The sequence below is a fragment of the Hyperolius riggenbachi genome, chromosome 2 (genome assembly GCF_040937935.1).
Source record: "Hyperolius riggenbachi isolate aHypRig1 chromosome 2, aHypRig1.pri, whole genome shotgun sequence".
Taxonomy (NCBI): Eukaryota; Metazoa; Chordata; class Amphibia; order Anura; family Hyperoliidae; genus Hyperolius; species Hyperolius riggenbachi.
Window position 1 is genome coordinate 439746195 of NC_090647.1, and position 27123 is coordinate 439773317.

Consider the following 27123-nt stretch of genomic DNA (forward strand, 5'->3'; position numbering starts at 1 on the left):
ATGTCCCAAATGTAAAACACCAAACGCTAATCTTTTTCACTATATATGGGAATGTCCTAGAGAAGTTTTGGAATGAAATTTCCTTGTTTCTAAAAAAAAAAACGAAAAAAAGAATTATAAAAAAACAACAACAATTTTGTATTTATTTAACTGCATGTAAAGACACAACCAAATGAGATGATGCCTCACTATCTGACATAGGACCCTTAATTTTGTTTGCAGCTAGGAAGACCATCTTTAATAGATGGATCTACCCCACCCCCTACTCCATCTTGGATGTGCAGGATGACCTTACCTTCTTAATGAACTTGGACTACATCTGGAACAGGGGGACAAACGATTTTTTCAAGAAGAGGAAACCCTATATATTTAAAATGATCCTCTCCAGAGAGATTAAAACATGTATGGAGTTATTTAACTATACAGGATGGTGTGCAAAGGAACAGCTCCAAGGTACTTTGGAGAAACTTGAAATTAGACATAAATTGGGACAAAAGACACAACCGACTGGTACCTGCCTGGCACAAAAATCAACCGGTTCATCCTTGCTTTTAGTTCTCTTGGCAAGCAAAGTCTAGATACCTAGAAAGCAGATATGACCTGAGCTCAACCACAATTACGGATCAATTCCTTTTATTACGCAGTGTATACAATGCAGACAAGCACGACGTTTAAGGCGGGAGCCCTTTCTGAAGAGCCTGTTAGTCTACAGACTTATGACACACAAAATATCACCTTAACATAAAACACACCTACAGAGGACGGGCACAATTCTTAAAGTGAACATCCTCAAAATAGCATACAAATATAATGCAAAATGTATGCAAGTATAATGCAAATACAATGTTATTAATGTGAACGGTTGTAATAGGAGGGAATGGAACAGTGCAGCTAAAGGAAACATTTTAAACCAAAGTCCTCATTAAGGCTAGTTATACACCAGGACGTTGCGTTTAGGGGACATTATAGGGCACATAATGTGCCCCTATGCAACGCCTGGTGCTCTCTGGTGTGGACGTCGGGGTGAGCTGCGTTGTGCAGCTCACTCTGGCGTCCGTGATGCGTACTCTTGGACGCATGCGGCATCACGTGGTCCCGGCCGGCCAATCGCCGCACAGAGCGGCCGCTCCAGGAAGTAAACACTGCACGTCACTGAGTGCAGTGAATATTAATTTGCCATGTGCCCGGCCGCTCTCACCTCCTCCCCAACATGACTGAGCATGTGCAAACAGTCTAACGCGACTTAGCCGTGGAGAACGCACAGCATGCAGCACTTTTCTGCGTTACAATGTAGTGTGAACAGCCCACTTGTGTTACATTGCTGTAACATGTGCCTGTAACGTCCCTGTGTGCAAGAAGCCTTAGGCTAGGTTCACACTCGTCCCTGCAGAACGGATCTGTAGCAGGCGGCGTGCGGGGAACTTACCTCCTTGCGCTCCACTGCTCGCCATGTCACTTCCTGTAATGCCGTCCAATGAACATCAGAGGACGGCATTACAGTGACGCGGCAGTGGTGGGACTCAAGGAAGTAAGCTCCTCGCTTGCCGCCTGCTACATTATATTGATTTAAAATGATTTTTAAATGTGAAACTAGCTGGAGGGGTAGCGGGGACGAGGGACCCAAGTGAGGGGGGGGGGACCCTCCTCCCTGCTGCCACCCCTGTCCTGCCTGCTATACCCCTCCAGCTGCTATACCCCTCTCACCCACAGGCTGGGACACAGAAACGGATCCATTTCTGTGTCAAAAACTGCCTGTGTAGAGGGGGATCAGTTTTCCCATTGCTTTTCACTACCCGTCCCGGTATCCATGGTCCGTGAAAATGCAGTAAACCCGGACCGTCCGTTCAGGTCTCCGGACCTAGTGTGAACTAGGCCTAAGGCCATATGGTTTAAGCATACTTAATTTGTCAATCCAAAAACACTTTCTCTGGAGAAGTACAAATGTGGGGTCAATAATTTCTAGCAAAAAGACTTCTTCCAAAACACACCAGCAAAGTTGGCTAACATTGTGTGAATGATCAAAAAAGTGCTCTTGCCAGTGGCGGTTCAGTCTGTGTCTTTTGTTTTGAGGTTTTGGACCCCAAAAATAGGAAATAGGTTTCGTTCTGTGCGTATCTATTGAAGCCAGTAATATCTACCAGTAGTAATAAATTAAGTCTTAAGCCCAATCTACATGATACGATTCTTTGTGCGATTCAATTACGATTCTATTTACGATCCAATTAAATTTGACATGTCAGATTGGGATTCGATTCGATTTGCCATTGCAAACCAATGTCAAATCGAATTGAATCCCAATTGTACATGACGGATTTTAAGCCCCATCTACACGATATGATTCTTTGTGCGATTAGATTACGATTCTATTTATGATCCGATTAAATCTGACATGTCCAATCGGGTTTCAATTCGATTCAATACAATGGCAAATCAAATTGAATCAAATCGAATCCCGATCGGACATGTCGGATTTAATCGGATAGTAAATAGAATAGTAATTCAATTACACAAAGAATCGTATCATGTAAATTGGGCTTAATCATATCGTAAATAGAATCTTAATCGAATCGCACAAAGAATAGTATCATGTAGATGGGGCTTTAACCTTACCAGTAACATTATCAAATTGAGTCTTTGTCCTCAGGGAAGGGACGTTATCCTCCCAATTTTTTCATATTTATAGGCCCTGATATTAACATTATTAGGTGCCTCTTGATATGATTACAATTGTTTGATTCAGGGGGGCTTTTTACCTTGCTATTCTACTAAGCCCTATGGAAGGGAGTATCAGTGGATGTGTCCAGAGTGTACCTCTGTTGGATGCAGCAAGGGTAGTTGTGACATACAGTGCTGGAGTTTGGAGGAGACGCCTATGTTAGCCTGCCACTGAAAGTACCGTATGTTTCGGACTATAAGACGCTCCTGACCATAAGACGCACCTAGATTTAGAAGACAAAAACCAGGGGGGGGGGGGGATATATATACTAAACCTGGTGCATCTATGGTAAAGGGACATCTTGTGGATTATGTCCACTTTGTACCTCATGCCCCCTTGTACCTCTTGTATCTCCCTGTGCCCTCCTCTATCCCCCTTGTATCCTTATGTGCCCCCCTTGTGTCCTCCTATATGCCCTTTTGTGTCCTCCATTTGTCCCTGTGTCCTCCTCTGCATGAGCACAGTACAGGGAGTCCCTGACATTGCCGCGGGTTGGAGTTTCGTATTGGCAGGAACGACCTGCATTAGGACTATAAGACGCAGTGACTTTCCCCCCCCACACACTTTTGGGGAGAACAAGTGCGTTTTATAGTCCAAAAAATACAGTACTGTAATAACCACCTTTTGCTCCGGCACCAGCAAACTCATCAGCAGGAGTTTGCAAACATGACTCCTCACACAGCAAGCAGGAGATAGACTTTTCTCAGGCTTCTTCAATGTTTACGGAGTTTATGTTTGCAAACTCCTGCTGATGAGTTTGCTGGTGCCGGAGCAAAAGGTGGTTATTACAATTGGTGCCGTGAACCCAGCTGCGCTGTCTAGCAGAAAAGGCAGGCAAGGACCGGGCCAGATGTCAGTCTGTTATCTAGTTTTCAAGATATTCCACAGCGACACAAGCGGAGTTGACGCGGACTGGAATGCTTATCAAGAGGATAAGTGGTGTGTGGGAGGCCGCTAGAGAGGCCAACACACGGACTGCAATCCGAGTGATGATCAGTGGCGAGTCATGGACCTGTTTTATTTGGATTGTAATGTACACGCAATCTAGCCGAACAAAGGATTCCGTGGTGAGGTATCCCAGGCAGAGGTTTTGAGCAAGTTACCTTCGGGACCGGAGAATCCGCTGAGAGAACGCTCAGTAAACGCTCACCGAGGTCCATCGACTCGTGGAAAGAACTTGCCGTCAGCTGATCGGATTGGAAGTCGGTACAAGTCTGTAGAGCCAGGCAAGTATAGTGTTTCATTTGTTTAATTCTAATGCAAGTGTTTTGGTATTACATGTTGACAGTTTGTTCCAGCAGTGTTTTCTCTCTAAATTTTCAAGTGTGTGTTTTTACTGGCTTTTTTTTAACTCTCTCGGGTTGTGCTAGTGGCTGCTGCGTGCAGTTTCAGGTTTTTTTTTCTTTCTCTTTCTCCCGTGTGTCACAGCGTGAGGCTGGGAGGTTTGCCAGATATGGGTGTCCCCCGCAGGAGAGATAAGGGGGGGCTAAGGCTTTCGAGTTGGAGAGGAGAAGGAGAGGGAGGGAAGAGAGAGGAGACTGGTAGTGAGAAAAGTGAGAGAGAGATAGCTGTGCGTTTTTAGAACAGTTTATAACAGTGGCACTGTGTTAGCTGTTGGAAGTATGTTTTTTTTCTTCTCGGGGAGCTATACAGATGCATGCAGCACACGTCCCTGGGTCGCTTTGAAGGTATGCAACAGTTAGAGTCACAGCTGAGATAGTGGGTGGTGCTACTGTATGGGGCTCGGACGTAGGTTTTTTTTTTTTTTGGGGAGATGTTCTGCAGGGTAGAGTCTGTGGTTCAGAGATAAGAGACTCCACAGTGGAATTTCTGGTATTTCTCTTTTGGGATGTTTTTCCATCCGAGAGTGTATAGAGCGGTATGCTAAGCTTGGGGAAGAGCTTTTTCTGCTGAAATGTTTAGTGTGCATATACATTGTATGTATGTTCTAACTGTTTTTTCTCCTAATGTGTATAGGATTAAGAGGTTGCTACGGGAGATTGATAGCAGCCATTTTGGCTGGCATGCCATGATTCAACATGGCGTCGGGTTTCTGAGAAAGCCACTCCCATCTGCATGATGTATCAGGAGGGGAGGGGGCGGGAAGCGCCCACTGATAGGCACGCCCCGATGGCAGGGGGGAGTATGTGCTGGGGGGATCCCACGTCCCATGTCACAGCTGTGCACATTGCGCCGTGCACGGAAGCAGCTGGTGGGAGGGGGGTCCAGAGTGGGGACAGTAGAGAGATTCTACTGAGTTTCTTGGCTTCCAGATGATTTCCTCAGAAGAAGTCTGGACACAGGGGGTGTCCGCATACGTGAGCCAAGCAAGTTGCAGGCTCACGGATAGGAAGTGTTTCCCAGCTAGGAAAACACGTATAAGTCAGATAGTCCCCAGGGAGTGATTTGCAAGTGCTGCGCAGATCAGGGAAGTATCTGTACTGGGTTGCTTATGGGATTATTCCTTTAAGTGAGGCACCTTAAAGTGCGGTGCAGCATGTGTTCCCCATAGAGATAGGGGGACAGTGCATAGTTGGAGAGGGGGAAAGGAAAAGAGAGAAAGAAAGGAGTTGACCAATCCAGGTGTACTCGCGGCGACTGCAGAGTGTTTGTTTCGGGGGGGTTTTTTGTGTCAGGGACAGGACCAGAGATTGACAAAGATGTCATTGCTGGGCTGTTAGCGTGTTTTTCCTCGCCCACCGATTGGTCATAAATATATATATATATTTTTTTTCTCTTCTTTTCTCCAGCTCTGATTCAGTTTAGCACAGAACAGAACTGGAAGCAGTTCAAGGGGCAATTATAGGGATGCAGCAATTGCCATTTACAGAGTGACGGTGTATCAGTACAGTGTTTGCCATTGGACTACCTACCAAGTGGGCATTCAGGGATCTGCATACAGGCATTTGACGCTGGAATGCTTAGCCCTGTACCCTGTGTAGTCTAAGTGCAGAGTGCTCCTTCCTACAGGGAGGCAACCGTTTTGTTTGGTAGTATGAAGGTAGTGGCACGGCAAACATTGATCAGAGGGTACAACACACAGAACTTCTAGCAGAGCTGGTATCGCGATGAAGTTCTAGATAAGTTAATGCGAAAATGAGTAAGAGCATTGCAGGCTCACCTGCAAAGCAGCAACAGGTGTGGCATCCGTAATCTGTGCATGCGACGGCCGCGCATGGACAGATAGGGGGGGGGGGGGGGTGTGTGGAAGGAGCTGCAATGAGGTGAGAGCTTCCAGAGGTGAAGTCCGCGGGAGCATATTTTAAACAGGTAAGTACTGAGAATAGTACTGAGGTAGGGGGGTGAGGTGTAACTCCAATCTACCAAAAAGAGTAAACAGAGTTCATGAGATGAGAACCATAAAGCAACAAGATCAATTACGGTATATATTGATCAATTTCAAGTGTACAGAGTACAAGCCGCATGGCGAATCCCAAATCATTAATAAGAATTGATTTGTTTGTATTTCACTTTCAGGAGTTTGGTAATATGGGCTCGAGACAGCTGCAGTGCTGGCAGCAAAGATGGAGATGTCAGTTGGATAAGCGAAAGGTTCCAGATGCCAATCTAAGTTTGGAGAAACACAAGATTCCTGAAATTGGAAAGAGACTAAAACACGAGATTCCTGAAATGGGAAAGAGACTAAAAACCGAGGTTCCTGAGATCGGAAAACGTCTAAAAAAACTGACTGAGCAAAGCATAGTGCAAAGTGCTAATGTTTTTCTTTCCCAAGGTGGTGCTTTTATAATGAAGAGTACCGTGCTGATGGTGATCCTAGGTTGCCATTTCGTCCTAGGAGAACGAAGAGAGGACATTCTCATGTATAATAAGGGGTTAATGAGAATGCAAGGCCCAAGCATGTTAATGTTTGGTGACCAAGGTACTAATCCTTTCACACCTCCCTCCGCTTGGCACAGATGGACCATGCAGGGATGGAGGAAAAGAGCACTTGTGCCAGGAGAAATCAAATTTCATGGCACAATGTGGGTGAAAGGTCTAAAGGGTCAGGTGTGCGGGCAGTGGGAATTGAATGGCTGTGTAAATCTGCTATTGAATGCCACACTCCCAGAATCGATGCACCGATCCAAAGGTTTGTTAAAAGGTACATTGCAGTACAATGGGTACATGCAAAAGGTGGAGTGTGTGATTCAGGGGTACCTTGTCTTGGTTATGCAGAGTGAGATGGTTCCAGATTGGAGAGGAACGAGCAGGAGGCGTCAATTCTCCTACCGGAGAGACGCAGGGGACAACATCACACTCTGGAGCTACCAACAGAGAGTGCCTCTGAAACAACTATACACACGTAAAGGCTGGAAAGCCGAAGGTTGGTGGTTCTCGAAACAAGAAGTAAAAATCGAGATCAAGCCAAATTTCCAGGTGACAAAGAGGGTGGGGAGAGCGGTCCCGGGGGAGGGAAAGCAAACACAGGGAACCCCATCCACACTACACGGGTCACAACAGGGGACGATATTACACAGTCCATATGCAGCCGCTTATCCTCATGCTAGTTGGGTAAGTGAAGAGGTACTCTTAATCGAAAGATTGCAGAGAGTACAGTCTTCCCGACCTCAGGTACATAGTGTGCCTCAGGACATAAGGGGGGAAGAGGTCCAATCAGGACAGTTGGGGGCATATTTTGTCAGGGAGATGCTAAAGGATCCTGTGCAACTGAGATTGGACAAGGGGAGGAATATTAATTTTTCTGGAGAAGGATCTTTTGCATGGCAGCTTCGAGATGTTTGGGTGAACAAATGGAAACGGTGCAACATTCCTTTAGGCACCGCCACTTCCTTAGTTCCCACCTCAACCCGTGGCTTACACCAGGACCTGAGAGGTCAACCTTTTTTGGTGCTAGACGGGGAGGTGAAACAAGTAGAGTTGTCCTCATGCGGGCAATTCTTGCAGAAGTACCTGCGTTGGCCGGGGCAAGTCAAATTTAGTGAAGAAGCCTGCGGGCTCAATAACGCAGAATGCGAGGCTACCATTCAAAAGATCCACCCTGAAGCCCAACCGATAGTTCCGGTGGCTGAAGGAAAGGTTTGGTTTTTTAACATAAGGTCTAATGATACATTCAAGGTATATTCTCATAATTGTTCCGATAAGGGGGAGTTTCCAAGGGGAACATATTGGGTGAGCGGAGATCCCATATGGATCCAGTCATCCAGGTTTGATGACGTTGTTTCTCAAATTGGTAAGAGAACTCTAAAGTTCAAAGTTTCACGTGAAGTTCCCAGCATGAAAGATAACAAGACATGGGACAAAGGGGAACAGGTTTTGACCCAAGACGACCACACTTTGTTACAAAGGTTAAACAAACAGTACACTAAGTTAGAGGTAAGATTTCACCATGATCCAGGTGATCTTAACGAGGTAGAACACAAAAATAAGCAGGTGAGTTCCAGTCTGACCTGGTGGAAAAGGTTTCCGGTGATGTTCCAGGGACACTCGGACTGGGCCTCTGCAGTTCCAAAGTTCTCTCTACACCCACTGGTCGTCTGGATGGGGATGACAACTTTAGGCATCATTATCCAGGTGAGGTTGCGTGTTAAAATTACGTAAAACAAATTAACCTGGTCCAGAGATTGGTGCCTCATAAACAATCTCATGAACCAATATTTTTAAATTAAGGGATATACAGGGTTACGGGTATAGGTTTAGTAGTACCGGTGATGGAGTTGATTGTATAAAGGCGTTCTTTTAGAAGGCACCTGGCACTGCTCCATTGAGTAACAAACAAACGAGTTTCACTTTTCTGTGGTCATGCAAGTTTGTGAGTGATACGCAAGTGACGCAAATGCTGAGCATGTGGTATAGAGGGACTTAGAAGTAGGGCCTCCCCAGAGAGCCTGGTTACAGGAAGACCAAGAGGTCGTGCTCTCTCTCTTCAAGGGGTAACCACCGAGAGCAGAGAAGTTGTGTGAGCACGAACATCGAAAAGTGAAACATTAAGAAAGAAACCAGGTACGGGTGGGTTCAGAAGCTGGGATCTGCGGGTCAAGCCTTTTTAGGGGGGATTGTTATAATTTAAGTAGGCCTCAGTTATTTGGACTGAGTTAGTCAAAAAGGCTTAATGAGTAGACATGCCCTTTAAGGGATTTTCTCTTAAAGAGAAAATCTGCAGTTCTGTCAGCAGACCTAGAACATACCAAGAAGCTGTTCTGTGGACAAGGCCGCAGGTCTCTCTGACCTCAGCTTGTACGCCACTGGAACAATAAACATCAGCCATATTTACTAAACATCCACATTCCAGTAAGTAAAGGAAAGGTGACATTAAATATTAATCGAGTGGGTGGGTATTATGACAACACGAGGTGGCCCAACCAATAGTCTGGTCTAGGGGAGGGCGAATATGATGTCACATTTAACTCTTTCCTAGTCGGTATTAAAACGGAGGTGGGCGATCAGAGCTCATTCTGCTTCTGACTTTCCCACTAGATCTAAAGGCTGACTGGAACCCAATTATTTCTCTAAGTATGTTCATTCCTTTCTGTAATCTGATATGATGTATGCTGTACATAGGTAGTCTAGTGTAACATAGAGTAGATATAAGAATACCTGACTAACTACCACAGGGGGTTAGGCAAGAGCGGTAACGCCAAGAAATATGAAGATCTGCTTTGCTTGCTAGGATAAGATTAACTGTATCTATCTGTATATCTGTTTTCTGAATAAACTCCGTAAACATTGAAGAAGCCTGAGAAAAGTCTATCTCCTGCTTGCTGTGTGAGGAGTCATGTTTGCAAACTCCTGCTAATGAGTTTGCTGGTGCCGGAGCAAAAGGTGGTTATTACAAGTACATCTATGGAGAATGGTTTGCTTTAGAGAAAGGGGGCACAGTATGTGGATAGCTAGAAGCCTGGAGGGTGAGTATGATCGGTCCTTTTGGGGATGGAGAATACATCATACTGTAAAGATAGAAGACCTGGAGAAATTCCTAGACATGTTTTATGTAATTGGATGCTAATGTGCTATTAGTATTGTGTTACTGTAAATGTAAATAGGCAAGCAGCTTGGATTGGAGATAAGGCATGCAGATGAGGTTCCATACTGAAACTATATGTAAACAAAGGCTCAAATCTCTAATTTTGAAAAGCAAAAAAATTTACATCAGACATTTGTGTTATGGATCTGGAGGGAACGAGAGCATGAGAATACTTTCTGTGAAGAAAAAAACTACAGCTCAATGTAACTTAGAAATGTAAATATTACAAGTTGATTTTGCCCTGGTTCCTATCCTTACTTTTACTTGAATTATTCACTTATATTTTACTTAATTTGATATGTAATTGCACTGACTTTGAAATGGGTTAATTGTTGCAGGCGTGTGGTAACAGTCCAGACAATGGTAAGCACACATCATAGAGATGCGGCCACTGAAAGTGAAAACCTAAGAAATGTATGAGACTGGACTAGTTACATTCTTTTAAAATGAGTGTAACTGCATATGTGTCTTTGCTCATACATTCTTTTATACTTCATGAAGCTTGCTCCTTTGTCTCTGTCACTATATGAAGCACTGCCACAGGCTCTGCGGCTTTTCCTTTAAGAGAAACGTAAGTATAGTCATAACAATGTCGGTACAGATAACCTTATACAATACATCAAAAATGTCCTCACATTGTTTGAAGTCATTGTGAAATCAGTCTATGGCTCCACACCCCACTATTGTTCATCATCATTGTCCACAGCAGTGATAGAAAAGGAAACAAGACCAAGTATTGAGTCATGCTAGAAGAAAGCTCTCAACATAACTTTTTCTTGGCATGCAAAAGTGGAAATCTTGTTTGGACAGCCTCCAAGCATATCCAAGGATGTTGGAAGACTCCCTCTTCCTAGGTAAATATCTTGTTTTTTTGTTGACCTCCTTGGGTTTGCTTTAAGGGAAACCTGCAGTAAAAGGGATATGGAGGCTGCCATATTTATGTACTACTTTTAAACAATACCAGCTGCCTGACACTGACAGTCCTGCTGATTCTGGCTTTAGTAGTGTTTGGACCACACGCCTGAAACAAGCATGCAGCAAATCCAGTCAAACTTTAGTCAAACATCTGATCTGCACACTTATTCAGAGGTTATGGCTATAAGGCAGAGGATCAGCCGGAAAGCTAGTCAATATGCATTGTTTAAAACGAAATAAATATGGCAGCCTCCATATGCCTCACACTTCAGGTGTCCTTTAAGCACTATATCTGTGTATAGGGGAGCAGTCCACCAATAAAAAAAGAGTTTGCACCTAGATATTTCTGTAGAATATCTTTCCCCAAAGACAAACATATGCATAGCATGACATTACACTACTAGTGGACAGTGGTTTAGTGATAAGCAACAATCGCACTAATTTTTAGTTAAATCTACCATACTTGACCCCCATCACTGGGGGTGTGTCACTGTGAAATATGTGAAGTGTGTCACTGTGAAATATGTGTTTACAAGTCAAGGAAAGTACTAAATGAATGAATTAATGAATTACTAAAAGCTACATAACTTACGGGGCAGGTAAAGATGGCAAATCCAAATAAGTATTAGCAGACCATCTGTTTGTTATTCCAATGCACTTTTGTTCTTATTATTGGACATGCATGAAGATGGCGTAGTAAATGAAGGCTTCTAATTAGTTGTCATATAGAACCATGAAAGCAACAGATATTCCCATTTTTGAAAAAGTGTCACATTAACCAGCAACACAGAAAGTAATTCATACAGACCTCCTGGCACCTGCTCCATAAAGATCTTGATATACCCATCTTCAGAAACAGAGCCCAGATACTGAACTATGTTGCGATGCTTCAGATACTTGTGCAGGGCAATTTCTTCATGAAGTGGCTGTGAATATCTGTAACACAAGGAACCAGGATTCTTACAGCAGACCAGAGTCTAATACTGTACACGAAGGCTCATAAGCAACAATGGACCAATCATATGCAGTAACCAATGATTTTGATCCAATTCCAAACCGCATACATTTGCATGAAATTAACATAAGCATCAGCTCAAAATTATGAGGATTTCAGTTCTCAATGAAAATCTCTAGCCATACACATGACGTTTTTAATTTGCGTGTAGTAAATAAAGCCGGTCATTAAGGTCCGGATAACAAAATGAAGAACAACAACCTTGTTTCCTTTCATTTTCATCTTTTGTAATACATTACATTTTTAAAACAAAAAGCACACTTTTCATATTGACCATTTTTATTCATTTTCTTTAGAAAATTCTAAGGATGTCATTTAATGTATGATACCAAAACAAAGCCCTTACCATGTCTCTAAACATAGCAAACATATAATAATTTATAAGTTAAAGGAGTTATTCAGGGCTCACCTACTATCTCTCTCTGGTATCTCTTTTATTGCAATACGGACTTGATTGCTGAGGTCTCTGCCAGCATAAACTACTCCATAAGTACCTCGGCCAAGGATGACTCTGTCCCCATTTTCATCATAGTCATATTCATACTGAAAACAGAACACAGGACCATTGTAAGGCAAGCAACATTTTTTATAAAATCCTGACTTGATAAGCAAGCAATGCCTTGATACACAAGCACGTATATGCGCATCACGTCATCACACCTAAGCCGATGGTTTTGTCTCCCTTTGACGCTGCATAATTGTACTTAATTGCACTTAATCTGAGTGTAGGGACTGTAGAATGTAACATTTCCGTGAAATCTTTAAAAGTAGGCAAAAGCAACTGTCATTGCATAAGTTCCTTGTTAAAGTCCCACAAAAAAAAGGCTGGGGTAAGCCAACAGACAGGGGTGCAGCTAAGGTTTTTGTGGCCCCAAGTGGACTATAGTAAGTGGCCCTATCCTGCGCCGCGGCGAAAAATGGGTGTGGCTATCCCGCATAAGTGGGCGTGGCCATGACATGTGGGTGGAGCGGGAGGGCGGATTGGGGCGGGGCTGTTTGCGGGGAAAAATGGATGTGGGGGTGATTGAGGCGCGCACAGCGTGCCGCAAGATGGGCGTGGCCATGACATTGTATGGGCGGAGCTTAACCGTAGCACAGCAAATATAGCCAACTATGACCATTAAATAATAAATGCAGCAACAGTTACCCCAGACACCAGAAAATAAAAACGCAATTTGTGCAACATTTCAGCAGAAAACAAACGCAATTTGTGCAACATTTCAACAGAAAACAAACAGAATTTGGGCCACATTTCAGCAGAAATCAAATGCAATTTGGGCCACATTTCAGCAGAAATCAAACGCAATTTGGGCCACATTTCAGCAGAAATCAAACGCAATTTGGGCCACATTTAAGCAGAAATCAAACGCAATTTGGGCACATTTTCAGCAGAAATCAAACGCAATTAGGGCACATTTTCAGCAGAAATCAAACGCAATTAGGGCACATTTTCAGCAGAAATCAAGCGCAATTAGGGCACATTTTCAGCAGAAATCAAATGCAATTAGGGCACATTTTCAGCAGAAATCAAATGCAATTAGGGCACATTTTCAGCAGAAATCAAACGCAATTAGGACACATTTTCAGCAGAAATCAAACGCAATTAGGGCACATTTTCAGCAGAAATCAAACACAATTTGGGCACATTTTCAGCAGATATCAAGCGCAATTAGGGCACATTTTCAGCAGAAATCAAACGCAATTTGGGCACATTTTCAGCAGAAATCAAATGCAATTAGGGCACATTTTCAGCAGAAATCAAACGCAATTAGGGCACAGTTCAGCAGAAATCAAACGCAATTAGGGCACATTTTCAGCAGATATCAAACGCAATTATGGCACATTTTCAGCAGATAAACGCAATTAGGGCACATTTTCAGCAGATAAACGCAATTAGGGCTGCAAAAAGAAAAGAATTTACTCATCTGGCACTGGCAGAAGTCTTCTCTCCCCGTCTCCTCTCCTGGCCGGCTCCTAAGGCACGCAGTTCCCATGGAGCTCCCTCCCTCCTCCAATCTCCCGCGCTGATTGAATGCAGGGCTACAGGAAGATGGCCACCCAAAGCCCTGTACTGGAGACATAAATAGTCTCCAGAGCAGGGCTTCGGCGGTGGCGGCCATCTTCCCGTAGCCCTGCTCTGCTCTGCCAGCCCCGCGGGGCTGCGGGAAAACAGTGACGTCACGCCGACGTCACGGAGCCGCCCAGGCCCCTAAGACCTTGAGGCCCCAAGCGGCCGCGTGGTCTGCTTGGTGCCTCGCGGCGCTACTGCCAACAGATAGCAATGATTCTGTTAGTTATAGTGAAAGGTTTGTTTTACATTTTTACTTCACACAGTACTTTGTATTCAATATTTGTCTATCAATACTTTTAGATTGTGGAACAAATCATCCGAGTTTCCATTAATCCTTATGTGGACATTCACTTTGATATAAGAATGCTTTGGATTACAAGCATGTTTCTGGAACGAATTATGCTCGTAAACCAAGGTTGCAATGTACTATACAGTACTGTACTACCAACATTTAAGAGACATGTCAAATCTAATCTGGTACATACAATTGCATTCCCTCTTAAGATTGTAAGCGGAGATTTAATAAAGGATTATTGTATGTAATGCTTTAGTTTAGCCAAGTAAGGATAATACCATATTTAGATATGTTGATAAATGTCTAAACTATTGCAACAGATCTCAGTTGTAAGAAAGCAGCCTAAAAAATGTATGGGATCACATGACAAGCTCAAGCTGGGAGAGAGATGGAGTTTTCAAGGTACTGCACGCTCTCAGCCACACAAAAAAAAAAAAATCAATGAATGAGGTTGCTGAGCTCTGGCTCATAAGTAGCCATCCACTGTGCATCATGCTTTGTAATTAAAAAACAGTAAGGGCCTGTTTCCACTACACGCAGATTGGATGGAGAATGAATGCAGAAAAAATGACTCCAATGAATGCCTATGGGAAAATCTGCATCAGAAAAATCGCGTTTAGTAGAAACAGGCCCATAGGCAATCATTGGAGTCTGTTTTTCTGCATCCATTCTGCATCCAATCTGCGTGTAGTGGAAACAGGCCCTAAATCTGACACCAATGTAGTAAATTAAGCAGCTATTAAACATGGGTGTCTGAAGGTTTGTACCAGGTAACAGTTTGAAACAGTTAACATTGTGTACACCTTAATGAAATTATCATATACAGTAAAACATTATTTTAACTAAATTATTTTTTGCACATCTGTTATTAGGAAAGAAAGGTATTTAGAAAATGAAAAAGGGGCCTATTACATTCTACATAAAAACACAATCTTAGAATAAATCTAATCCACCCCCCTATGACAGTGGCCTCACCTCTAATGTATCTCCATCTGCTTCACCCTCTAGCTCTACCGTGCTGCCTACAACATCTGTGATGATCTCTTTAACGAGACAGCAAAACCTGTTAAACGTAGAAGACATACATTAAAGCTATAGCTCAACATGAAAGATCAATAATGCATACTGTTAAAGGGCATTTGTCATCAGATAACGTTTGGTAAAGACAGAAGGGAAGCTACATTAAGCTCTTAAAAAAACATTTTGTGAGGAGAAACCAGTTGTTGTTGCTCAGTTAAGTGTCTTATTAGTGCACCAATCTGAAGCATAACAAGGTGGTCAAGTGCATAAATATATATAACACAAAAGCCCAGAAGTGTGTGTATATTTTACATGTCATTTTACAGCTATGGAAAGAGGAAAAAGTCAATGTTATAAAGCTCTCAGCTTCATAAAGCTAAAACACAGGGAGATATCTAAATACACAGATGACATATTATGAACCATTTCATTTTCCAAAGACTTCATAATTCTTTGTAGAGTATTTAGTGGTTCACATACCCACCCAAGACTGCATACCAAGTCAGGTAACTCAGCTTATTTTCAGCTTATTACAGCTTTGCAGCTACTGGTACTCACTAGCCAGCTAACTGGAGGGGCTCCGAATCTCCTGTACAACAAAGCCAAGCTGAAACTGGAAATAACACTGTCATCTGACTGGTTTACAGTCTGACCAGGCTATATGATTTGCAAGACTGGGCAGAATTACAGATTCAGGAGAGAAAACTGTTAACATTTATATCAATAGGACAGAGTCGTAATTATCTAAAATCAGAGGTCAAAAGCACTTAGGCCCCTTCCACACTGGGGTTACATTACCCTTTTTAACCTACCGAGATGCGATGCGCTGGAAATACCTGATTTAACGTGACAACAGTACGTTAGCGGCGACTACCCGCGGCGACCAGAAGTCATGTAAGTCTATGATGCCGCAGATATTTTAAACTATTTCACATTCAAATTAGAGCCGTGCATGCATGGAAGCATATTTTGTCAATACAATTCTGTGCACCTCCTATTTCCGCCACAGGCAGTTGTGCGCAGTTGTGTGCGCTTTTCAGCAACACATCAATGTTACAGATGCTGAAAAGCGGACACAACTGCGCACAACTGCGTTAGTGGGCTAAGGCCCGAAGTGAGCACTACAGAGCCTCACTTTTGGCTTGGCTTGCAGCCAGATTATTTATTTACCTCACGTTGCCCGGAAATCTCTAATGGCTATTTTTAACATTAAGGTGCAATGTGATCATCCGATTGCACTGCTAACGCTGGCATCTCATGTAGCTGATGCTAAATGCTTGTCTCTGTTATACATTTTATTCATCATGTTACATCTGTCATTCCAATCACAAGTATTAAAATAGCTAAAGCCTATAGAGCGTTTAAAGGAAGCAGAGCGGTACTCCTGTGTTCTTTGGCAGTGTCTAAAGCGTGAACAGAGGATGAAGGCCCAGTACTCTGTCATTTGTATTGCTGCTCCCTCCCTCTGTCTGATTTGCTGAAAATACAAATCATCCTTTTGTCATCCCTGATAGTTAAAAAAATCTCCAGAACAGCTGGAATGCAATGTTGTGTCGGCTTGTTAATATTAACACTTTGCATACAAAAGATGATTTGCATATTCAGCAGTGATGCACCATGGGACACCTCAAATGCTCACTCCTAGGAGTTCTGGTTCACCATGAGCTTGCAGGGAAATTTGTGTTTCAAGTCTGAGTGATGCAACTGACCACTGTGAACCTAGCCTTAGGGTAAACTTAGTCTATGTTCTCAGTGGTCAGTTGCATAACACAGGCATTATATTGAGTGCAAACTCAATATAATACAAAGCCTGCATGTAGTGAGTTAGAATAGCGCAATCAGTTACAACGCAGTACCGAGAACAGGTCCATAGAGTTGTATGGGCAGTAAGCTGACATGCTAAATTATTCTGCAACACAACTGAGCACTGTGAACTAGGCATTACACTCACCTATTACACTGATCCTCAGTGGAGAAGTAGACCTGGAAATCATCTGAATTGTCATGGACATAAAGAAAGCAGCATCGCTCATCAAACTTTGATATGCTGTAAACAAAAACAAAAAAAGTCTCATTCATGTGGAAACTAGGCAAACACAAGCAGCAATAAAACAGGAATTACCGCAAATATATATATCATCAGGATGACAACCTAACTGTCATGAGGAAGTAGTATAATACTTAAGTGATGCATATGTTGCAAATGGTTTGGAGAAAAAAATTATAAACTCCATACAGGGTTCAAGTTTGAATAGAAACTTACCAATCCAGCTTCTATGAAGCCTATTTGCATAGAACCTCTGATGCATAAATGGCTAGATCTGGGCTTGACAACAGGCTGTACAAGTACTGAGGACCATCTGCATACAATGATGAAATGTCCTGGATGTGTGCAGATGACGGTGGCGCCTTCTAGTGGCCTGTACTGGTATGTACAGTATCTGTCCAAATTCCATCCGTGAACTCAAACCTCAGTTTTTATAAATTCACCTTCAGATTAATTTACTTTCAAGAGCAACTTTAACCCAGATATGAACTTCATTCCAATCAGTAGCTGATCCCCCTATATACAGTATATGGCTGATACTGTGGTGAAACCCCTCCCACAGTGTAATGTCATGACCACAGTCCTGACAGTTTGCTGTCTGTGAACCTGGTAGCACTGTTGGAAGTAACGGCTTTTTCCAACTGCTGAGCAAGCAATATCTCACTCTGTGCATAGAACTCTCAGTAACGAACATTCCGTACAGATTACCTGGCAGGGCTAAGGATGCCACCACCAGTGGTACATTTAAGAATGCAAATCAGATAGAAGAAAGATTTTACAATGGGCAAATGCTGACTAAATAATATATAAATTAATATTGTAAAAATAAGCAGTTTTATTCATTATGTTATTTTCACTACAGTTCCTCTTTAAATATCCTGTTTAATACTTGCTTAAGGTTATTTTATCCATATGTAAAACTAAACTATGTTTGTAAATGGATATGAATTATCCCCTGTTGCAGTGATGTATAAGTCTCTGTTGGTCTTCTTTAAAGAAACACCACTGTGTGTAGAATACAAATGCGTGAAAAGTCCACCTACTATACATGGCTTCTTTCTAAAATATTCCAAGCATTCCAAATGTTTGATGCTTACGCAAGACTTATTTTTGGCCAAATAGCACAAGGAAAGAAGGGAGAAGTAATACAAAAACCAGATCCAGCAGTGAGTAATTGTGTAAGCAAACAAAGACAGGCTGTGGATTCTGAAGAACATAAAACTTTCATTTTTACAAGTGAGTCTTCCAGGAATTGTTTGGACAGAACAGAGTTGCTGTTACTTAAACAGTTTCCTCCAATTGTTGACGATCCTTGTACTAGGAGAACTCATGAAGCAATATGGGAAAGTGGCATTTTAAAATGATGCTTTTCCCCTCTGCTCCAGTAGATTAACCACAACATAATATGTTCTAAGAACAAACATTTTTTAAGTGCCTTAAAGGGGTTTTAGTTTTCGTTTCACTTTATCCTGGGAGCCTTGTTAGTTGCCAGTTAGGCTGCAGTGAGCTGTCTAGGCTATGTCCTAGGAAGGAATCTGCTCTTTACACACCTCCTGGCTCTGAGGGTCCATTTCCACTATGCTCGAATTTGGGCCAAATCTGCAGGGTTTACATGCAGGCGATCCGGGTGGGGAAACACTGCCTATACCTATAATGGGCTGCCATCTGAATCATTCTGCAACACACACCCGAATCCCTATAGCCGTGGCACAGCTTAGCAATTAGGGCTCCGGCTTTGCAGCATGACGGGAGCCATGGCCATATCGGAAAACAGTCGTTGCTCCACCCTAAGGGTTGTGTTGCAGGTGTTGTAGACCAGACGTGCAAGCCAGACACTGGAACAAATCATGAAGAAAGGGAAGTCCACAACTCACCTTCAATGCAAAAAATCTTCTTAGTTTATTAAATATTTAAAACATTTTTGCATTGAAGGTGTGTTGCAGACTTCCCTTTCTTCATGATCTCTCTAGGCTGCCAAGAAAGTGTAATTGTAGAGTAGTTCAACTTTCAAAATGCAAATGGAAAAGCTGACATACACATTCCATTTTGTTTTAGGATTCATACCTCATCATTAATAAAATCATTAGACGTTTGTTTTCGTATCTACCACCTCTTGTCACTTAGATGTATGTGCTATGCCATGATTAAGAAAGCAATGTGAACATTCTAACGTAAATACATATAATATTAGGAATCCCTGGGATTTCCCTTGCTGTGTACTTTGCCTATTTTTTAGATTTCTAAATCAGTAAAAGTGTTTCTTAAACCTGTCCTCACTGCCTACCACTATAGCACAAATAAAATTGAATAGTTCTGTTCCACACCTAAATACTTCAATATACAATTTCCAAACAGACAAGAAAAATTGGGGTTTTATCTGAACAAGTTCTCTATTTATTCTTCAATCAAAATGCCTGACACGTGTTTCATGACCTAAAAGCCCTTTCTCAGAGGCACACCGTATACAAATATGAATTGTAGGTCAACCAAAAAATGTCTGGCCGCAATCTGTGTATTCCAAACAGCATGTGTTCAGTGACGATTCCGTGCACCACCATGCAGGCACGGACAGGAACAGGCACGGACAGGAAGTCACTGCCCACCAACCGTGCATGTTTGCAGGTATGTTAGCTATGTGGATTTCCTATGAGAAATTACCATGTGAAATATATGCCACACTGAACTCTGGTTCAATGTACGGCAACAACAATGTGATGTCTGTTCATGAAATTTTCAATCAGTTGTGTGAGCCAAGCTTGTTCACACGTCAAAATCCTTCCACCACTTTTGCAGGCATTTTGAAGCAGCTATAATGCTTCTATTTTCTTTTGTGAAACCTCCAACTGCTTTGAAATACTTATTTTAAAAGCAAAAAAGTGAATATACATTGCACACAGTGCATGACTAAGCCCAGAATGGAACAACTTCCCCGCACTCCCATGGTATTACTTTGCTGCTGAAGGTGGGACGAAATAGTACTGGAAAAGTCTGGCAGATCGTGCTGTTCCCTGACCTGAAGCAAGCAGTTATGCTATTGTACAAGCGCAAAGAAGAAGGCTGCTGAGGACTTAAAATAGAAAGGGAAGATGCAGCCAGGGGTGCTCAGAGAAAATAGTGGGGCAGTTTGCTGCCACTCTAACATCTATATGTGAACGGGTGGTCTTGCAGTAGAGCAGTTCTAGGGCCTAATTATGTACGCTATTATGGTTTAGGTGACCCACCAGGAAACCTTATACAGATGTTCTAGTAGCATAATTGGTAGCTATTTCAACAGTTCTCCAATGACAGCACCCTATAACTACACTACACTACACAAGTGGCCAATTACAAGACTTCAGAGGATATCCGAGGCAACAAAAAACAGACTTAAAAGCATTACATTTGTCAGCAATGTAATCCTGTGGAAGACTGCGTCCTCCGTTCCCTCCCTCTGTTTCCTGTCCGGTATTTGGGTCGTTTCAAGGCCCCGAGTAGTACTGTTCCGAGACCTTTGATCTGGAAGATATATGCCCAGCGCATGCACAGTTTGTTTCTTGAGGCCTCCGGGAGCGGACAGACTGTGGCAAGCTCAGCCGGAAGTAACACGCTGCCCATGTGCCGGGCATATATCTTCCAGGTCAAAGGTCACAACCAATACTAGTCGGGAGCCTAGAAATGAGCCAATTACCGGAGGATCGGAGACTACCGGGGGTAAAACGGAGTACGCAGTCTTCTACAAGATTACATTGCTGACAAATGTATGTAATGCTTTTAAGTCCTTTTTTGCCTTGGATATCCTTACTAGCTCCTAATTAACTTCCCATTTTCAGTGATGGTGAGGGCTAATGATACCCTAACGAATGGATATGTTTACTGCCATGATTCATTACAAATAAGAGTGTCTTGCTTTAAAGAAAACCTGAACTGAAAATTGAAAGTAAAAATAAGCATAGACAAGTCATACTTGCCTTCCATGTGGTCTACTCCTCAGTGTTTTTCTCCTGTCCCGCGTCCTGTTTGTTCACTGTGATCAAGGGAATTTTACGTCCTCCATTTTGAAAATGGCCATTGCCCATAACAACTTTCTGGTCAGCACACAGTTAAACTGTAACATCGCCCACTTGAGTCATAGAGAAACATGGACATTACCTGGTACATCAGTTTTCCTCTCAGCTATAACTGACAGCAACTGATATTTTACTGACAGCAACTGATATATTTCAGATCTGACAAAATATTGTCAGAACTGGAAGGGATCATTGTCAGAAGAAAATGGAGAGCTTCTGAGAGGAACTGATGGCAAGGTAACTATGTAATGTTCATTTGAAGTTACCGCATGTGTTTATTTTAAATAGTTTTACTCAGTACAGGTTCTCTTTAAGATTAAGAAAAACTGATAAGGGAATCAGTACTTTTACTTATAACTGATTAATTAACTGCTTTTTAAATGTGGGAGACTGAGTTTAGTGTTAAAAATAAGATAAAAATAAAATAAGGCAAAGTTTTGCAGCTGCTCTACATATGTGAACAGCCATCTTGGTCATCACAGGTTTTGTTTTCTTAAGTAATGTTTACAGAGTAATGACAATGATACCAATTCACCTACCTGATGCCTCTAATAGAAGAGGCAGTGAAGTTCCATTCATGAATCCCTTTCTGGAAAATAAAAATAACATCAAATTTGTTACGACAGTGAAACATTTAGTTTTGCTCTCTCATTATCGCCATCTCACTTAACACATTCAATAAGAGTTGGTATTGAAGTAAAGAGGGATGAATGAATTGCATAAAATCATGCTGCCCCTGATCACTAAAGCACCTCTGACAACTTTCTGCTACCCAAAACTCCTCAGTCAGATGCTCCCAGTCCCTGGCAGTTAAGTAGGATGGTGTCATAGTGAGGCTGGTTTGACAACTGCAATCCCACAGCAGTCATGCCCATAGTTACTTATAGCCAATGTGTAGGCTGTTAGTCATTAGGTAGGTGTTGCTGTGGTGGGGACTCTCGTTGGCACTGCACTTACCACATCATCTTCTAACAAACCAAAATTTGGACAGGCACCATACAACTAATACGTGGAGATTATCAGTGAATATTCAAAACACATACAAATAAATATCCCAGAAAAAAAAGTCAAATATAATTATATTAATCTTTATTGAAAATTGCATAACACATAATCAAAAACAACATAAAGGTGGGAGGGGTGGAGCCAGCACAGATACAATAATTACATAATAAATGAGTATCAAATCTCAATAATCCACAATTACTAAAGTAATAATATTAGCAGGGCTGTGGAGTCGGTACAAAAATCTTCCGACTCCGACTCCTCAGTTTCTGAGACCACGACTCCGACTCCAACTCCGACTCCGGGTACACAAAATTGCTCCGACTCCGACTCCTCGACTCTTGCCAGTTAATGGATTGGCAGAAATGTACTTTCTTTGCCTAACACAGTTTCTACTTACTGGATCAGCGAAGATTTGCATATTAGAAAAACTTCCCTCCCGAATGTAGTCACATATGTACAACATCAGGTATGGTTGACAATAAGTAAGGCCTTGATACTTAAAGCGGACCCAAACCAAACATTTTTTTAAATTCAAAATATTTAGTTGCACCACTCTGACACATACAAAGATAAATAAACACTCCTTCAAGCCTATGAGCATTTCAGTGCATGCTTTTCACCCTCCTCTTTTCATAACTAGGGTTATACAGGTGGCAGCCATTAGCAATTCCTCCTTTGCTGGACACAATCTACTCCACCAGTTTGCCGGATTTTTTGCCGGCAATATGAAAGGAAGGGAGGGGTTTCTCCAATAAATGTAAAATATTTTATATTTGTCATCATGCAGCTGAAAAAAGGCTGCTATTTATTATTATAATTTAGAAAATAGATTTTATTTCTGAAATCTTGTATTTTTAGTTTTGGTCCACTTTAACAGGGCTGTTGTAACGATCGGTGTAACACAGAGAGAATCTGATTACCGGTGATCTGCAGTATCACTGGGAATGCAGATATATACCAGATTATTGATGATCTGCAGTATCACCGATAATCAGATATATAAGCTAACCTCTGGACACCTGAGTAGAGTAAGAGTGTTTGGTGTACCAGTAATACTTTGAGGACTGAACCTCAGGAACAAGTTCCGTACATCAAGGAGTACAAATACAGATTCCTTCCGAAGACCTGGACTCTCCCGGGGGAGGAGTCAGGCTGAAGGTAGGAAGGACAGAACGGGAGTGACACCCTGGAGGGGGTGTCACTAACAGATCTAGGAACTGCCTCTAACAGTAAGGTCAGTTCTCGAGGTCGGACAAGCCAGGTCGAAAACACACGGACAGATAAAGTACAGATTCAGACGGCAGAGGCGGAGTCTACAGTACAGGCAGGGTTCGGCAACAGGGTATCAGAAATATCGAGGTACAAAATCAGGAGGCAGATGCAGAGTCTAAGGACGAGCCGGGGTACGGCAACAGAGTATCAGAATGGCAAGGTACAGGATCAGAGTTCAGAAGGATAGTCAGGCAGGCAGAAGGTCATAACAGATAATCACAATCAAACTAGTACTTTAGACTATCAATAGAATCTAGCTAAGTGTAGGATTACAGCTCCAGCTGGTCCCGGCACACTTTAGGATCTGACTCAGGTCTGAGTGCTACCACGTAGTGATCGCACGTCAGACAACCAGCAACTGAACAGCCGGCAGTATATATACACAGACATTCTCCAGCACCTCCCTAAGTGCTGGACCAATGGGAAGGAGCAGAGTCGTCAGTTGACCGACCAGGTCAGTTGACCTTTTTCTGGCTGCCATATAGGTTCTGCCTCTCCGCGCGCACGCGCGTCATTCTGAACCTAGAGGGACTATGAGTCCCAGCCACACTGATACTGTTTTGCAAAGTCTCTGCGGTCCCATGCGCGGGGTTGGTCGCACCGCTCACAGCACATGCGGCGGCCTCCCTGCGCAGGGACAGAGTGTTAGTAACGGGGCCATGCGCACTAACCGCCGCGTCAGACGCGGTGGTTTTTCCGCGTTCCGCCCTGCTCTCCATAGAAGCAGCCGCCTCACGCTGAGCAGAGGCGGCTGCTTTTCCGCGTTTCATCACAGCTGTGTACAAAAATCATGCGACTCCGACTCCCGACTTCGACTCCTCAGTTTCTGAAACCACGACTCCAACTCCAACTCCGGGTGCCCAAAATTGCCCAGACTCCGACTCCACAGCCCTGAATATTAGAATACAGATACATTTCACAATACAATGACAAAAGATTAAATATACTGGACTAAGTAAGCACTATCACACATTATTAGTACTTTTATTCTATGGTGTAGTTTAAAATTTGATACTGATTATTTATTATTATACCTGTGCTGTCCCCGCCCCTCCCACCTTTATGGTGGTTTTTAAATGTTTTCAAGTATGTGTCGTGCAATATTCAATACAGGTTATTATTATTATTATATTTGAATTTCTTCTCTGTGTTGGTGCTGTCTTAGGATATCATTGATTGTGGTTTGAACATCACATCATCTTGGTCACTACCAGGGTCTGGGCTTGTTCTGGGAAGGAGGTAAAAATAATTATGGAGAGCAACCTGGAGACTGGTAACAGCTTGAAGCAAAAACGGTTTATTTTATTCACCGACAATAAATGCAAGGAGACAATGGTGTAAGAAAAAATTCCGGTCAGAAATAATTTATCTATGTGTGGGCAGATGAGGCCAGACAAGATCTGGGGTAATGGAAACAATGGGAGTATAACGCAAATCTGTAACAGACCCAAGCAATGGGAACTGCTCACATGATGAAAAAAGCCAAAGCTCATCTTATGCAAAAAGTTCATGTGAAAATGGTGAAAGCAAAAGTGATTTGAGCTAGAAAGTGTTCGTATTTGTGAAAGAGATAGACCCAATGCTTAAACTTTTAAAAGAAAAGCCAAAGTTTGCATATCATTTCAACAACCTGTAGAAACTTCTGATCGATTTGACATGCAGTTTTCATTAAACATAACTTCTGATTATGAATCTTTTATTTATCTGCTCAATTTTAATTGTTCCGATTTCATAACAGGTGTACTTGACGCTTCAACTCCACTAGGATATATTGAAATATAGTTGCAGCTACCAGTTGCTGTCAACTCATTCACGTCAGTTTGTGTGCAGCTTAGCATGCAGGGTTAGTGCTTAGTGGTGATTTTGTCTCACATTACTGACAACACTGAGCACAGTTGTTGGGTACACGTTTTGGGTGTTGCATCAGCTGTTATTGATCAGCAGTAACATTTTGTTTGTAATGTTCATGCATTGGTCACTGGAGCACCAGGCAGAATCTGACACGGGAAGGGGAGCATTATTTAGGTTTATCAGTTAAGTTAGGTGTACATTAAGGATAATAGGGTTAGAGAATAGAGTAGGGGAAATTGGCATTACTTTTCAGGGTTAGAAGGTTAGGGCGTCAGGAAAAGGTCCACATTAGGAAGACGGTTAGACAAGTCAGGAAGTGGGTGGGTTGGTGGAGTGATAGGTTTAGACAGGAATAACACTAGGGGAGGTTACAGATAGTTATCAAGAAGGAGTAAATGAAGGGGGGGAGGAGGTTGTAGTTAGACATCAAAAAGTGGATTTATTATTAAGAGGATTGGTTATCATTAATGACTTGTAGGGGGCACACGCTGAAATCACTGATAAAAAAAACACTTCAGAACCATACTAGCAGAGAGCCAGTAATGACATTACACTCTGCTTATTAGGTGCTTGCTCTGCATTCCCCAGTGCTAAAACCAAATGTGCCCTACTACCAAGGTATTTGTTTATTTCGGAATTATTTTATCCATGAGCGTCAACCCTTAATTATTCAGCCCCAGAATCACACTCAGTAACATACTGCCAGCAGACTGGATCTTGCCACTGCTGCCATATACAGTACATTGCTTTGGATAACAGAAATTACTGCATGTGTCACATTTGCCATTTTTTTTCACAAGCAAAGCAGCAAATTTGCAAGCCTTTAAAGAACATGTCAGCCATGAAAAACAATTGTCAATCATACCATTTCCACTGGAGACACGTGCCATAGTGAAACTGTTCTCTCATCAGCCTCCTTGTTTATAGAGACATATGATGGCTGATAGACTTTGGTTGGCTCCAAGACAAGTACCTAAAAATATAATTAATAATCACTGGCAAGTCCTTTAAATACTGTGCTGTCAATGTTCACTTACAGGTGGTATCTAGTACACCAAGTCACCCAAAATCTTATATGCTTGAGGTCATGACATTGCTCCCCTGAAGTTCCTAGGTCTCAATAATCTAGTAGAGACAGTGTAATTGTCATAGCTGGTATGCAGACCCAGGGACTCAAGCAGGGATTAAGCTGCCAGACCTGTTACCAGATATAAGAAATCATCTTCAGCCATAAATGGTTGACCATTTAACAATTTTAAAGTTTAAAAACAGTGGGTGATCCAGGAGCCTGCTTAATGCCATGAGTCTCAGCATACGAGAAAACGTCAGTAAAAATGAATTTTCCTCCCTTCTTCCCACATAAGCCATAGTCATCCTCTATTACTAAATGTTATTTCCCCTTTAGCAATGTACCCAACATAACACACTACTACTCCCGCATGTCCTAAAAGGCCACTGCTAATGCAGCCTCCCCAAAATATCCCCTTCCTAATATTAAAACTGTTTCCACCACTATGTCCTGATAATTACCCACACAATGACACCAGCCAAACTCCACCTACTATAAAAGAAAATATATTGCCCTTCCATGTCCCATGCCCCTCTCTAGTTATCTCCAACCCCGAAAGTTTTCCACTTTCTCCTCCTGGACGTAGAGCTACGCCCAGGAGGCCATGTGCGCTCCCGCGGCTGATCGCGCGCGTGCGCGTGCACTCCCGGCCGCAGATCGTTAGCCCAGGAATCAATTAATCGGGCCATGGTGCCCGCTCACTGATTCCTCTCCCCCGCAGAAAAAGCGACAGCTTCTCTCAGAAATCTTGCTTTTTCTGCCTCTTACAGTGGCTTGTAAAAGTATTCGGCCCCCTTGAAGTTTTCCACATTTTGT

General features: G+C 42.5%; 1 protein-coding gene across 2 annotated transcripts in view; it reads right to left on the bottom strand.

Moving 5' to 3' along the window:
* LOC137546930 (mitogen-activated protein kinase kinase kinase 15-like) overlaps window positions 1-27123 on the bottom strand; it is a 246622-nt gene that overhangs the window by 78070 nt on the left and 141429 nt on the right. For both annotated transcript variants that reach the window (XM_068269985.1, XM_068269986.1), the window contains 6 exons: window positions 26104-26211; window positions 21647-21696; window positions 16966-17061; window positions 14970-15057; window positions 12038-12171; window positions 11422-11549 (listed from right to left, as the gene is read on the bottom strand). In XM_068269985.1, the coding sequence (XP_068126086.1) occupies window positions 11422-11549; window positions 12038-12171; window positions 14970-15057; window positions 16966-17061; window positions 21647-21696; window positions 26104-26211 (604 nt within the window). The remainder of the gene's footprint in view (window positions 1-11421; window positions 11550-12037; window positions 12172-14969; window positions 15058-16965; window positions 17062-21646; window positions 21697-26103; window positions 26212-27123) is intronic.